We start from the raw sequence: 16,370 nt of genomic DNA, 5'->3' as shown, positions 1-16,370 counted from the left end.
CCTTTTTGTTCGAACAATATTTTAAGAAGCAGCGTTAACTTACCGCCATGCCATTAACAGCAAAGCCGATAAACCAACTACACCGACAATGACAGCCGTTTTGTTAATTTCGTGTTGCGGTGTTTTATCTGGAGCCGTGGGCTCTATTTTTTCCACCGGTGGCTGCGCTTGTTGAGTTTCGGACGAAGATGGTTTCCTTGATTCAGCCGTTGCGGCTTTGTGAATCGGGTTGGACGGGTGGCTGTTGGGCGGGTTTATCTTTGACGGGCCTCCTGCCATGTATTTGAGCCCAGCTTTTTTTGTCCCCGGGTTTACCTCGTTGTTCACCCCAAGTTTCATCCCGGAGACCGCCTGTTTCAGCTTGTTGTTGTAACCGATCGTGCTTGCGGTGTTTATTATTATTTGCGCGGGCATGAGGAAGGCCATGGGGGCAACAGCGACTTTCGCTTGATCCACCGCGAGCTGGTACCTTTGCACGCTCTTGGCCAAGTCGGGCTGTCTGATCGCGTCTTCCATCAGCACCAAGAACTCGCTTTGGGCTTCTTTCGCCCTGCCGCCAGAGCCGAGAATGCTGCTGCGGACGTTCACCTGCGCGCCTAGGACACAGTAAACGAAAGCCTCGATTTACTGATTTATTCGTGCCAAGCCCGCCTGCGTCAAACCGTTAGCGGTGTTTGGCGCGAACCAGTCCGCTTGAGCATCAGAAGCGGCCCCCGGCTCGATGAAATAAATCAAGTCACCATTTATAGCTTTGCCACCTTCATCGCTGAATTTGTTCCATCCCGGATATTTATAGTCAGTTTTTGACGCGCCCGCGCCGAACACGTAAACATAAACGCTTCCCAGACCGTGGTTTTCCCCATGCGTGTAGCGGAAATCGCTCGAGGGGTCAATGCCGAACTCGCTGCATATCCTTTTGTACGTCGCGAAATCGTAATGATTATTGTATTGGTTGAAAGGCGGGTCTCCGGGCAAAGCGCTCATGCTCTGAATTCCTCCCAGCTGGTATAAAATGCGCCTGACCGTGTAATACACGTGGAATTTGTAGAAAGCTCTTATCTGCGGGGGGACATTCATCCCGCTGTCAAAGATTTCGCGAGAAACTCCGCACCCCTGTGTCGCGCAGAAAACCGCGAAGTTCAGCTGCTGCGGCCAATATTTCATGTCAGGCCCTCCCAGCCACCGTTTTGATTCGACTGCCGACGTGTGCCTGAGTTTGGTTTTTTAAAATATTTCTGGGAATTTTGTCGTGAAATTGTTCAGGCGTGACGTATATTTGGATTGGGGCGTCGAATATTTTTTTCAGACTTTGCGCGTTGCCGTCGAAAGGTACGGCAGGGATGGGCAAGGAAACTTTTGAACCAAGCGGCGCCAGCTGGTAAGGAAACCCTGCAATGTCCCCCGAGCGCTTGTCTTCCAAACCGAGCGCCTTTTTCATTTCCTCGCTCCAATATTTTTTGTCTGAGCCGAAGACGCTTTGAAGCGAGCCTGGGCCCTCTTTGAAAAAGATTTCTTCCGTTACGTTTTTTCCGTCGGTATTCCCCTGAGCAATGAAACGGGATCTATCGGCCTTGGGGAAATGTGCCACAAATTCTCTCCATGCGTTTGACTTGGCTATTGCGTCTTTTATCACAACGTTAGGATCTTTCCACACTTTCGCCATGTATTTTGAACATAATTTATTTGTTGAATGTAAAAATGGTTGTTCTCACTGTTGTCACGCAACAGAACAGAGAGACTATCTATTTTGAAGACGCGCTCTCAGAAGCAAAATATGTCAGACTTTTGAGTTGTTCTGTTTTCAACTCGTGGCATAATCTGAGTTCTGTTGGCAGAATGTTTTTTAAAGGAACCAACGAAGTGGTTGCATCATTGCCTAAAGGGCATTACAATGTCGAGAGAATCGTAACAGAACTGCAATCCAGTTTTGAATATTACAAGAAAAAAGGAAAATTCGTCTTAGAAACGAATAACCCCAATTCTGTTCTTAAAATTACAACCGTTGCTGCCAATTTAGGCAACACTAATCAAGCGAAAGAAGTTTCCGTTGATTACAGTTTGGCCAATTTTCTTGGAATCGGAAGAAATATGAGGAAAGAAGAATATATCAAAAAGCTTAACAGCCCGAGTTGCTACTTTATCCACTGCGATCTCGTTGACTCAACAAAAAACTTTTTGAATGGAAAGAAGTCAGACCTTGTTGCCAAGGTTGACGTCAGAGGAAAGCCTTATGAAAAAGTCAGCTATAACATCGACTCATCGCAAAATGTTTTCCGTGACGCTTCTACAGACAAGTTCATAAACAGCATCACCATTAGCGTCAAAGATGAAAATGGTGAACTCTTTGATTTCAAGGGGTTGCCACTTCTTTTTGAATTAGAATTAAATTAAATTTCTATATATACGCGATGTCTTCGGCGAATTTGTTGCCACCAAGCGCGCCACCTGCCGAGGATGAAAGAAAAATCTATCCAAGCCTTCCCGAAATGACAAATGCCGAGAATTTCCGGCTAACCGAGATAAGCAGAATTGAAAAAAAATATCTGCTGAGGTCGAGCATTACAGGCTTGTGTTGAAAAAATACAAAAAAGCCCGGAAAGCGCTTCACTATTCCCTGGTTGGCCTTGGCGCCTTCACAGCAGTTCTGTCTTCTGGGGCTGTCGCAACATCAATCACTGGTGTTGGAATTGTTGTCGGCGCGCCTGTTGCCGGGATAGCCGCTTTATCTGGCGCAGTTTCCACTGGCCTGTCCGTTGTCAACAAGAAGCTTGAACGCAAAGTCAATAAGCACTCGAGAATCCATTCTCTGGCTATTGCAAAACATGACTCGATTAACCTCGCCGTCTCACAGGCTCTTAATGATAATCGGGTTTCTGACACGGAGTTTCAACTGATCACACGTGAAATGCAGAAATATCGCCAACTTAAAGAGACTTTACACTCGAACTTCGCGCGAATACAAACAAATCCAATCCAGCCAGATATTGAAAAAATAAGAAACCAGGTTCGGGACCAGGTTCGGGAAGAATATAGAAAAAAAACTTGCGGATTAAACAGCAGATTTGAACTAAATTTTGAGCGAAAAAACACAAAACTCTCTTTTTGTCTTATCAAAAATAGATGATTGTGTTATTTGTCATGTCACAAAAATAGCCTTGAACTTTCGAGAAGATTACTCACTTGACGCAGTCAAGTGCGAAATAGAGAAACCCCCTCGATCAGCTGTTTCTTTTTATCGCTCTAGTGAAATCTCTTTGTTCTACAGCGTTTCGTGCCCAATTTTTCCTCGAAAAAAGGCGAAAAGTGTTATTTTTTTTGACCAGACCGAGAAGAAATACCGTATTCTTACAAACTGTGGACAAAAAATAGAAATCTGACTGTAAAATTCCTATTGGCTTCAACATTCCTGATGGCTTTGAAAATTCCTGATGGCTTCAACTGAAGCCAAGAGGAATGCAACTAGATTTAACTGAAGCCATCAGGAATTCGCAACGGGAAGATGTTGTCTGAAGGCGCCTCAACCGGAACCGCGTCATGAAAGCAATCAACAACTTCGCGTGTAATATCGCGCACGTGTCTCTGCCACTCAGGCGTGAAATATTCATTCACAAGAAACGCAATCAAGTGAATACTGACAAGCATGTTTTTATGATATGCAAATTAAGCCGTGTATTTTTAAATTCTAATTCGACCGGAGGTTATATCGTCGCCACCTTTTTCTCGCTAACGCTTCCGGCCAAAAAAGAACCACTCGTGCCAATCGTAACCGTTCCAGGAGCATATTTCTAAAAAATTCTTGTAATCAGGGTCAGCTTCAATGAGATGTTCTGGATCATTCGGCGGCCTAACCAAGGTATTATGAACAGTTCCCTCATTTTCGAAACAGGGGAAACAACATCCCTCGAAATAACAGTTCGCATAATCTAAACAAATTGCCATTCCCACAATTTGCTGCTTTATTTCGCAGACTGGTAGTTTTGAAATATGCTTGTTGACCTTGTCCCAGCCCATTTCCTTTTTTTCCTTTATTTTTATCGTGATGTACTCCTTCAGAAGCATCTCGCGAAGCTCTGGAGGGAGGTTTTGTATGGCCTCGGAAAGCCCGCAGCTTTCTTTCCGGGTCCGCATCAACCACCCGCACTTGTTTGGCGCTCGAGTCATTCCGGCTCTCGCGGTATAACACCGGGCTCGCTTGTTTCTAACATGCCGCACTCCTTTGTTGTCAGTCCCACTGCCGTTGTTTCACCTCACGGGGCGGTTGAAACCGGTTTGAACCGGTTCTTTCCAGTGGCCGCGGCCACCTCTCGTGGCTGGACGCGGCGCTCCCGCGCCCCTCGCGCACCACTCCGCCGCCCCTCGTTTGGCGGGGCGCTGCGCGGGGGTGCCACTGTTGTTAGTAGTATATAAAGAATTAACCAAATACTATTTCAAAGAGGGAGCCTTATTTCACCGTTTCGCAGCCCCCATGTTCAACCGGCCCGAGCTTGTGAGGGCCGGTCTTGATGGTGGGGGCTGCGATAAGGTGAAATAAGGCTCCCTCTGCGAAATGGTATTTGGTTAATTCTTTATATACTACTAAATTCATCATGTCCTTTTCCTTACAGACGAAATAGGGCCTTCCTCTCTTTAGTCACTTGTGCTGTCTTTCCCACGCTGTACATTGTCCTGACATTCCAGTTTCCTTCTTGGGGTTAGCAAATGACTTGATCAGAGTACACGCTTCCTTTGGGATTGGGCGTGAACCCGTCATATCACCGTCATCCCAGCTGATGTATTTATCTTCTAGAGTTGAGTAATTAGGGTTGCCTTTAAGGCGGCTCGGTCGGATTTTTGAGTAACGGTACTGTTCAGCTTTGAGCGACTGACGCACCACTATAATCAATTCATCAGAAAATCAAATGTTATTGGTGTACTAGAGAAGAATGAAAGTTTCAAATGAGGTTAGCTTTACCAAGATCCGAGCTACCATGGCAACGTCATGACGTCATATCCCATTTAACATGAGACTGAATAACTTATCATCAAATGATAATTTTGGAAATACGACGTCCGGATCTAAGAGCTGGCATAGTTGTCTGAAAGATGGGAAAAATTTTCAAGAAAATTGCGAGTGAAGTTTCAAGGTGTCAAAATACAACAATTGCTGTTTTAAAATGTTATTGCAAACTATGTTCACAAGACTTGATAAAATGGCATACTGGTCTTGAATGAGTCGTACAACATCTAATAACCTCGGGTGAAAAAAATCGGCGAAATCGCCCCATTTAATTTTGAGAAACATTGGCTTGAATATCATCTGGTGTGGGATGTTGTTTTGCTTTTTAACAAAACTTGCCCAAACAATTATTAAGTTGAGCCGGAATTAAAATACACTCAATGAATTTTTAGACTTGGCGCTCAATGAGATTAATTCATATTCAACGTAATCCCGGAGTTTCAAATTATTGAAACATTTTTAGGCCGGTGATTTTCGGCTTCAACTCAGGAAAATGTTGCATTGATTTTCTCTGATTTTGTTGTCTTCATTATAATTTTCTTTTGACCCGAATCACCATGCTATTGGACATTTCAATATATTATGAATTCATAAAACGCGATCTTTTTCTCAAATAAATCAGTAACACTGAAGATTATTTGAAAACTGAAAACCCAACAAGTGTGAGGTGTTGCGAACCTCTCAGGAATCTCTGCCATTTGATAGCTGTTGTTGATCGCGATTAAAACAACACATGAGTACATACGAGTAACATACATTGTGTAGTTATTAGTAACTTAGTAATTTAAGTAGTTGTTCCTGAAAAGCCCCATTGGGGAGGTAACAATGAAGTATGTATGTATGTATACGAGTTCATACCAGTAACATACGAGTACATTCGGGTAACATACGAATACATACGAGTAACATACGAGTACATTCGGGTAACATACGAGTACATACGAGTACATACGAGTACATACGAGTACATACGAGTACATACGAGTACATACGAGTACATACGAGTAACATACGAATACATACGAGTAACATACGTTGCGCGCCAAATAAACGCAGATTACGACGATATTGCACGCAATAAATGCTATCCTAAGAATTCTAGGGCAAATTCCTTTATTAATATCAATTAGCCCAGTGAAATCTAGCAATCCTGAAAATTTGAGGTCAAAAGCTTAAATCCAGCTTGAGATATCTTTTCTCAAAGGCAAAAATAACTCGTTTTGAGAAAACGAGCTTTAAACTTACAGTGAGAGATGCTTCTCGAAATAAAACTTCAATACCTTAAGATTCAAATTCCGGTAAAAACAAAAAATTCCATACTTCTACAGAATTTTAGGTAAATTCCCCTTTAATGAGCCCACTGATCAGATGACCAGTAATGACAGCTCCAATCCCGTTTTCCCGGCAGCCCACTGCAGGCTGGTCGCTCAGCAATCCAGCAAGTAAAAATGGTATCCTTTGGAACAAGAGATTGTGAAGAACTTCAGGTGATGGATATGGATGAAGAAATTATGCGAAGATATGGGAACGATAATATGCGAAGGAGAGAAGGTTCTGGGAATCGAAGTAGAATGGATGAGAGAGGGAACGAAAAACTCGCCGCAACGTTTCTCCTCCGCATCGCGCTCCAATCGATCACAAGCTGCGTGTGCTCTTGAAAAGGAAATCACTGCTACGAATGCTATACGATTTTTGAAAAACACGTGATAAATGCGATTAAATTGAATTTTAAAAAAAACGCGCATTGGTGTTATTTACTTAGGAAGACGAATAATGCGCCTCAGACATATTATTTGTCTAGCAAAAACGGGACATAGGACGCATTAAACTTCACACGAACTCAACAATTTTATGAAAATGGTGCATTTAATTCTTCAAGTTAAATATGAGATACGAAAAAGACACTCTTCCCTAAAATGGGAATCTACTCAATTTGTCATTAAGCGACCAACACTCTCTCTCACAAGAACTTTATTTGTGAAAAAATATTTGGCTTCACACTAGAGCCTGTAAGTATAATCTAAGTGCACTTGCACTACTTTGAGTGTGAAGGGGTAAAATGTACTTACTAGTTGGACTTTACTTAGTGACCATGGAAAGTTTCGTAGATCAAAGAAGCCGAAGTGCGCTGCCAAGTATGGTCTACATCACACTTGCGAACACACTTGACCAATAGGAAATGCAAGCAACTGAAAGGGATGTGCAGCGTTGCTACAACTCTGATGAACGTACCGATACCAGTAAACAACTTGCTTGAATTTCATTTTCATAGACAGCCAAAACCATCGCTTTTCGTCCGACACCAAATGCATTTCTGCAAATTACTAAACAGCTGCTTTTTCAAGTTTCAACCAGGCCATTTCTTTGCACCCGAACAACGGTGTTGAACCTTGGACGAGTCACACGGAAATGCATTTTCTCGGTTAGCTAAAGCCCTACAGCAATTTCTTCGCCGAAAACCACGTTGTTGAGCTATTCTAAAGAAATATAGAAGATGCCGTTTGTTCCTTTGTGTTGCTGCTATTGCTGTGTTGCTGTGTTACTCTTTAGCAACAAAGCAACTATACGCATTTCTTTTCAATTTTACTGCCGAACAATTGCATTTGTGATATGTATGACTGGTTTTACTACAAAAATGCTTCAAGTAATATACTTTGACATCAGGTTTGAGGCCAAGTTTTCTAAATTGCGACTTGAGATTTTCAAGTGCACTTGAGTTAAGTGCTTACTTGAGACTAACTCAGCTTCTAGCGTGAAGCCAAGTAATAAAAACCACAAGTTTAATGGGTCTCATATTTACCAAGACGCGCAAAATTAGAGACACGTTATTCGTCTTCTTATAAAAAACGATCTCGAAAACATTTAAGCAGGGAAATAAACGTAAGTAAAGTTACATGACGTTTCGACGACTTGATGTCATCATTGTCTAATGAATGAATTAAAAATAACGGTAAGGCATATTTATAGTGCTTAGGATGTGAGAAAATGAACTGTGTAGATTTTCCCGGGGAAACTTTCCCAATGCAAAACTGGCTACATATAAGAAATAACGGAATGTCTCTTTGAGAATTACTTTTAAAGTCATAGGCAGAAAAATTATCTTCTACGTGCTAAACCCAAGGAAAACCTTGCATTCCACTAGCTCCCCCTAAGTAGAATGGCTTCGTGTAACCGCAACTCATTTGAAAACCAGTTTCCTCAAACAGACCCACGAGTAGAGCGTTTTCACGACAGCTATATTGGTATTTTAAAACAATGAAACGGCGGCCATGTTGGTCTACCAAACCAATCCTGTGCATGGGAGTTCAACTCTTTTGTTATGTAAACACTTTCTTTTGTTCCAACAAATTTGTATGGCTGCTGACTCTGTGAGCGAAAACATTCTACAATTAAAGGACGATAAACATTTTCTCAGGCACGGTGAACATGTAGAATAATAATATTGTTTTCATCCTCTTTTTATTTGGTTGACAATTACAACATTGCCCCCGCCGCAACAGTAAATATAAAACAAAGGAGCTACTAATAAACAGCTTTCGATTAGAAATGTGATAATTGTCTCTCAGCAAAGTCATTTAGGACATCGAATTCCCTGGATAGGTCTAGCCTGAGTTTTTTTGTAACGGAGACTAGTGAACAGCGCAATGGAAGACGTCGACACGTCGCTCAGCAATCCAGCAAGTCAAAATGGGATCCTTTGGAACAAGAGATTGTGAGGAGCTCCAGGCGATGAATATGGATTAAGAAATCATGCGAAGAAATGGGAACGATAGTATGTGAAGGAGAGAATTATGGCCTTGTCAGGAGGGGTGGGGGGGGGGGCGCTTTTTAGAATAAGAATTAAGAAAACGGTATAATTTTTATCTGAAAATATTTGGTGGTTCAGTTTTGAAACACTTCACTTTTTTGACAACCACCCCCCCACTCCCGGACGTAATAAGCGATTGGTCCCTTAAAGCTAAATTTTTTGAGCGAGATCAGAAGCCATAATCGGGGACGGAGACCGTAAGTCTTGGGATCCGCGCGCACCTATGATATGGGACAATTTTCCTATTTTTAGAACAAATTGCGCCATCCTGACGTCATATATCCGCGCGGATCCACGCACTTGTCGGGGGCTCCCGCATGGATGTTGTCACGCTGCGTGATCAAATGGTGAGAGTTGCGAGATTCTCTTGCAGATTTTTCACAGCGATGGTAGGGAATAAGGCAGGGAATAAGGCGGGGAATAAGGCAAGGAATAAGAGCCAGGACTCTTATATGTAGTTTTATGCTTTGAGCTAACGGAAAAGGTGGGTTTTTCAGGGTCGAAAACAAGACTTCAATCTCGCGCTGGGAATGAATAATAAGATCGGCTCGCGCTAGTTGTAAGCTTACACGTATATGCTTTTGCGTTTGTTTTGATATAGCAAGAAAACTCTTTACTCTGGTATCGAGTTAATTTGTGAGTGTCTCAGACAATGCTTAATCATAAACAAAACCTGTTTTCGTGGTTTCTTATTGTTTCTGCTTGTTTGGCGAGTTTGCAAAACTTTTTGAAAGGAAAGTCTGACGCGTACAACTAGCTCATTTACATAGTGCAGCTCGTGCACTTTAAAGTCAGAGTCGGTGTTTTCAATTGTCAACAAATCTTGAGAAAGATTTGTTTCGTTATCTTTTGTGCTGAGATGCTGCAACAAATTTCACGAACGCAAAAAGGCCACTAACATCATGTGTGTTTCTTCAACAGAGTGAAATTTTACACTGCGAAAAATGAAAATACACAAGGAGTTTTGATAACTCGATCAACAAAATCGAAATCGTTATTCGAAGTTGATTCAAGAAAGCGTGATCGGAACGTTGCTGATTATTTCTGCTTTATTCACATATTTTCAGCTTAGCTTTATGTTCTCAAACATTTATCAATCTTAAACATGTTTAAAAACCATGGAGTTATTGTTTGAGTTCGATGTACGTTTTCACATGAAAGTGCGGCGGAAGTACAATTTGTCATGTTTACTGACTGTACAAAACACGCTTCGGCGGACGCTCTCATTCATCGACAAAAGACAATTTACTGGATTTTTACACAAATAAAACTGAGCAGTATCTACGGACGTAAAGTTATTGGGCCTTGATGAAACATCAAGGGTTGCTTACAATTCAGGCGAAACTCAAACTAGCAATTGTTTTGTTTTACTTTTCGGTCGCGATAAACTGGCAAATTCCTCGCAAGCGTGTGGTAAGAGGAGCTAGGAAACTATGAAGTCCTGAAACTCTGCTATATCTAAATATATCCAGCTAGTGTTTTGCTGTGTCATGGAAAAGCTGTTAGTCTTCAACATATGTGAAATTTACAGTGGAGTAATGTACAGCTCATGTAAAAGAAGCATCAGAACACAACTTGGTCAGCGATGTGTATAAGCTTAAAGCGGAACATACCTAAATTCGACACTGTCTTACTTCACTCTAACTGTAGCAGATTACGACGAAAATATTTAAGCAAAATTCTGACAGACGTAAACGCGTTGAGTTGTGGGCAAAAAACATGAAAAAGTTCGGGAATTTCGGACACCATTTCCCCCGCGCGACATCCGCAAAAATCCTCGCAGCGTGTACGCGCGTGTGTCGCGGGCGATGGCGCAATTTGTTCTAAAAATAGAAAAATTGTCCCATATCATGGGGACAGCCCCAATACTAGAAATGGCACGCGCTTACGGTCTCCCTCCCCGATTATGGTTCCTGGCGAGATTTATAGTTATGATAATTCGCCGCCTAGGACTGAATCTTTAGTGTGTATAACGTAGAGAAGTCGATAGTGTTTATGTTTTCACGTCAAGCACAGCGTTATTTGCTGTCACGAGAACCTACCAGTCCATTGCTTCTCAGTTTATGATTTGATTGGTTAGTTTTCTTCTAGGTAGCCCGATTCAAATAGTCGCACTGAATACGATTAAGTTAAGTTTCAAATGCAGTATTGTTTGTTAATGCTATTTTTATAGACACAGTACTGTAAGTTACAAAGTGTTATAGATAAATCTCAAGCAATATATATCTATTTTATCATTTCTTATTACACATCCTAGTCTTACCAATAGCGGATAAATTAACCATATCGAAATTTATTTTTCAGTAATTACTGATACGGTAACACGGAACATTGAGAAGAAACACTCTTTAGTCATCAGTGCAATGCAACTGCCATCTGTAGAGTAGTCATCACACCGAGCTGTTGGAACATGCATTTGACTTGAATCTAATCTAATGTATTACATGTAAGTACTATGCAATAAAATTACTTTTCAATCATTAATTAAATAAAGTGCACGCGCAACGTAGATTACGTTTCGGGAATGTTCCTGATTTTCTATTTTTAGAAAATGTTTATGCTAGACTGATCACATTTATGGCCTTATTTTTACAAACTCGTACTGCTAAATCAGTTTCACTAAAAGCACACAAAAATGTCAGTTCTCACTACAATACCTTTTAAAAACCATAAGCTAAGCGATAATCTGGATAATGAGAACTTATTAATCAGGACTGGGGCCTAGACACTTCCTCGATCATTATCCGGGACACTGAATGCCATCCAGTGTAAGCGTCGCCCAAAGTAGTCCCACTAGGGCAAGATCCTACCCATAATTCCACTCTAACCATGCCCTTTGGGATGTTTTCACAGTATCCCTCAAATGATCGATGATGAAGCAGATCGGGATTCCCAGCAGATGATGGCCAACCATTGTACACAACAGCTTCGATTGTCACTGGTCCAATGCATTCGTTACCATTAAACTTGAAAAACCACCGGTTACACTTACTAGAAGAACCATGGACTCCCATATTTCCCTGGAATGAGACTTTGATTGCAGTATCAGACTGCAACTTATTGAACGAGCAGTCCTAGAACAAACGAAAGCAAAACAAGTCAGGACTCATATCAAAAAATTTTATCGCATTTTGGCTTGATTTCTTGATTTGTATCCTTAACTGGGATTAACTGAACATCAGTTCTTAGCTCCGTGGGAGAAAGTGTCAAGCGTGGTGTTAGCCACAAGCGCGAGGGGCGAGGCCGCGAGAAAAGTGAGCCTGCTCTGATCTCTACAAAGTTTTCATTTCCGCCCCGGAAACCGCAGAAAAAAATAAGCCAACTAATTTTCACCGGAGGTATGAACTTTGGTAGCTCAGATTTCTCGGGAAAATTGTAAATCTCTTTCATGACAACATTCAGGCGTGATATCCGTTGCTGACAAAGTTTTGCTGAAGAAAAACCGTCAAAGTTCCTAGCAAGGACAAACACTTGATTTCAAATGATCTGGTCTTTGATGATGCTTGTAAACGGACAAACGCCTTCGTGTTGTTTCGTTGCCCGCTTACCATCTGGTATGTTTGCAATACATTGCGTCTAGAAAGTTTGTAAATTCAGTGGCAGATCTAGGGGAGGGGCCCGGGGGCCCGCACCCGCCCCCCCCCCTCCCTTTCTCCCTATCTTAGGTAAAAAAAAAAAATCACAGAATGAAGAAAGGCCGGCAGGGTAAGGAGAGGAACTGTAGAATCCTTGCCCAGAGCGCACCATGATCCGAGAGATCTTGGATTAATATGTTTGGAATAGAAACGCGAAATCCGTTTTCGGATTTAAGAATCTAATCTTGGATTTTAAAGGAACGCACCCTAAGTTTGATCGAATGACAGATAACGATCTGCGACTGAAGTTGAACTAGCGATGAATAGATTATAGCCTGCGGTAAATAAATTGTACTGGACAAAATAATTTCCAGGAAAGGCATTTGGACGGTTGGCGACACTTAGAACTCAATTTCAGATCACCAACAATTGTTACAAATATTTCTTAAGACAATAAAGTTTTGACCAGTTACCCTGCAAGACAGCGCGTCGCCAAGTGTTTTTAAAATTTGTAGTTTTATTTGTTTACATTGCTCGAATTTTCCATATTGCAGTACAATCCGTTACACTAAAATATCAACAGCAAGACCACAGTTACTATAATTATGGTGTTTTATTTTACACAAGGTGTAGATTGCATTGCCTCAAACTATTTTACAGTGATCATATTATGTATCAGGAGCCATAATCGGGGACGGACACCGTAAGCGCGCACCATTTCTACTATTGGGACTGTCCCTATGACATTTTACCATAATTGCTGCTAATCTCGCAATCTGATTGGCTAATTTGCCGTTGTCGATAAGAGTCCATACCACGCTGCTCGCGTCAATGTGTCGTGCCATGCATTTTTCAACTCGCGCTTTGAAAAAAAAACCTTTGACGTTGATGTTGTGGTAAAAACCATATCGAAATGTGGTTTAACGTGGTCTGTACTCTTATCGACAACGAGTACGCGTCATTACTCTTTTCCTAAACATTTTTTCTTATTATTTCTGCATGTTGGGCGTGTTTGCAAAAGTTTTTGAAAGGAAAGTCTGACGCGTGCAACTAACTTATCTGCATAGTGCAGCGCGTGCACTTTCAAGTCCGAATCGGTGTTTTCAATTGTCAACAGTCCACACCCAACTAAATATGTAATAGAAGGGGCCAACAAAATATAATAATGAAGAACCTTGCCTCGCTGAATTCACACAGAAAATGATATTTGAGTTCTGAGCCCCCAAGAAAGTTGAATTGATGATCTAGGACCAGGTACAAGTTGGACGATCTCGCCACTGATCTATTGACCCAAAATGCGTACTCGCATCCGGCGTGCTTGGTCACGTGTTATAAAGCTTACTCCTGCTTGAATTTTCGTGTCGCCATGTTTGAACACCAAATAGCTGAACTAAAGAAGTAGACGTAGCTGTTTTTTATCATGTCGTATTGTTTACCTGTTTAAATCGGAACAGTAGGTAAGGGTTTTGTGCGTGTTATTTTCGACCTATTGGTTCTATTTTTCACTGATTCTCAGGCATTTGGTTTATTATTGTAGAAAACCTGAGCTTCGACTTAATTTTGGACTGGAATTGTGTATCTAGTGTGATAGTGTGACGTTTCTGAGTTTTCGAAGATTCTTCCTTACGTAGTATGTGGACGTAACAAAGATTCTTATGTCACACTTGTCTTGCTAAGTAATGATAAAAGAATAAATGAGAATGGATGCTCAGTACTCCAATACGCAAGTCACCATTCCACTTCTCATTATCTTAAAGATGTAACATCAGTTTCGTCATCAGGATATGAAACCAGCTGAAAAAATACTTCGGTTAATAACAGCATGATTCTCTCTCATATAAATGGTTGTCGAATTCTGAATCTGAATTTTAACTTACATTAGGTGATAACAGTAATTTTACCCATAACCATTGGTAATCCGAACATTTCACTCTTACCTTGATCTTACCGCTATCTCGATCATCATTCAGATTTTTCCACACACATTGTTTCCAGTTGGTTTGTGGCACTGTACTAGAAGGACTTGTCACGCTTTCTCCTTTCTCTCCCTTATCGCCTTTTATTCCTTGATCGCCCACAGTTCCGCGTGCTCCTTTTATTCCCATCATTCCTGGCGGTCCGCTCTTCCCACGAGGCCCTTCATTTCCTTTCTCTCCCTTTTGTCCCAGCATTCCTTGTGATCCCTTGTCACCAGTCTGTCCTTTAACTCCATCTCTTCCCTGCACTCCTTGTGGCCCCTGAATGCCAGGCATTCCCGGCATACCATTGGATCCTGGAATACCCGGAAATCCATGGGTAGATATGGATTTCTAAGAGGAAAACAACAAATGCATTCATTGAACTAAGAAACACAGTGTGAAACTTAAACAACACGAGAACAAAATCAGGTCAAATATGTTCTTCTAATTCTTACATAACAATGACGTTTGTTGGTTTGAGAGGCCGACTCTTACTGATAGTAACACAGGCATTTCTTTGAAGAATTATCTGTGAGTTATTTCCAAAACGAGTTGGGGGGGGGGGGGGGTGGCGCGGTGATCTCATGGTTAGTGCGCTCGACTCCGGAGGGAGCGGTCCACGCTCAAGCCCTGGCCGGGGACATTGTGTTGGGCAAGACACTCTACTCTCACAGTGCTTCTCTCCACCCAGGTATAAAAATGAGTACCCGGCGGTAACCCTGCGATGGACTAGCATCCTATCCAGGGGGAGAAGAAATGTCCCTGGTCACTTCATGCTACAGAAACCGGGATAAGCTCCGGCCTGATGAGCCACTTGGCTCGTATACAGACTTACCTTACCTATTTCTAAGAAGAAAGAAAAACATGCATAATTTTAAACTTAAACAACACCATATATATTACAGTATAAAAAACAATCTGCATTTTTGTCTCTTACTGCTTTAGCGGTATCAGTCACTTGTTATTTCAGTATCACCGTGTCTGTCATTTGACTTGTGGCTTTGTAGGTCCGCTTTGACAAGAACAAATCTTCTCAAGACAACGGACACGTTGTTGATGTCTATATCAGACCTATTGAGTGTCATCCTGCACCTCTCTTAATCAGGTCAAATATGTTCCTCTAATTCTTGCATGACAATGTTTTTTCTTTTGTGAAGCCGACTCTTACTGGAAACAACATGGACAACATTAACATTCCTTGAGAGAATTTACTATGACTTAGTTTGCAAACATTCTTGTATCGCTTTGCCTAACTTTTTATTTTAGTAATCAACCTCGGGACCAGAGATGCCTGTTATGTTTGATCAGATACTGAACTGCCAGAAATGAGAAATATTGGAAGACATGGAAAATATCTTTACATCTCATATTCAACAGGTTGATTTTTCTTAAAAAAGGGAATTGATATTCAACTTTGTACCTCAGACAAGTCTTTGGTATTGCCGGTATTTTGTCGCTGAGGGCTGGTAGTTGTTTCCAGTGAGTGCCCTGTTCCATAGAACACCAACAAAGCAGTAAAATACACAAACTGCACCATGCTTCAAGAGATAAAAATATCAACACTTTATAGCACTAGAACTTCACGTCTGTGTGGTATGAGCTCGTTTCGTAACTGGTTCCGTGATGGTATGTGCTTAGCCTTTAAGACGCTTCTTCTAATGTCATGGAATCAGTGTAATTTCATGCCAGTCACCGTAGATAAGACGCTATTCTTTAAATTAGAGGTTATAACCCGGTAAGGAGATTTGAATCAAGGTAAGACATAAGGAGATCTCTACTAACATAACCGCCAGCAGTCTTAGTATTCAGCTAGCATTAGCTGTCAACGCGCATGCAGGGTTACTCCCTGTCTCCTTCTTTCGGAGGGGCTTTGAGTTCTCCGTAATTCAAGAGTCACAGTAAAAGAAGAGTAGTTTACATTTTACCGTTTGCTCTACATAACGAGGTTGCATTTTACCATTATATTAAGTAGAAAGTGGACCTTTATTTGGCCATGAATGGCGTACTTATTTCAGATGGAGGGCGTGTAAAAT

At 41.5% G+C, this 16,370-nt stretch overlaps 1 protein-coding gene across 1 annotated transcript; it reads right to left on the bottom strand.

The window, feature by feature from the left end:
* Window positions 1-10,904: 10,904 nt before the first annotated feature.
* LOC149114125 (uncharacterized) lies at window positions 10,905-15,953 on the bottom strand. Its single transcript, XM_089286724.1, has 3 exons — window positions 15,758-15,953; window positions 14,317-14,688; window positions 10,905-11,878 (listed from the first exon to the last, which is right to left on the bottom strand). The coding sequence occupies exons 1-3, from the start codon at window positions 15,872-15,874 to the stop codon at window positions 11,513-11,515; spliced, it is 855 nt and encodes a 284-aa protein (XP_089142850.1). The 5' UTR covers window positions 15,875-15,953; the 3' UTR covers window positions 10,905-11,512.
* Window positions 15,954-16,370: the final 417 nt, after the last annotated feature.

The sequence above is a fragment of the Orbicella faveolata genome, unplaced genomic scaffold, assembly GCF_042242905.1.
Source record: "Orbicella faveolata isolate gen_17 unplaced genomic scaffold, um_ofav_v1 contig_14, whole genome shotgun sequence".
NCBI classification, from domain to species: domain Eukaryota; kingdom Metazoa; phylum Cnidaria; class Anthozoa; order Scleractinia; family Merulinidae; genus Orbicella; species Orbicella faveolata.
The sequence above is the reverse complement of the archived record's forward strand: the minus strand, read 5'-3'. Positions and strand labels throughout refer to the sequence as shown.

Coding starts and splice junctions, on each gene's coding strand:
- LOC149114125 (XM_089286724.1), bottom strand. CDS start 15,874: ATGGTGCAGTTTGTGTATTTTACTGCTTTGTTGGTGTTCTATGGAACA. Junction 14,689..15,757: donor ATACCAAAGACTTGTCTGAG/GTACAAAGTTGA, acceptor TTTTCCTCTTAG/AAATCCATATCTACCCATGG. Junction 11,879..14,316: donor GAGATAGCGGTAAGATCAAG/GTAAGAGTGAAA, acceptor CGTTTGTTCTAG/GACTGCTCGTTCAATAAGTT.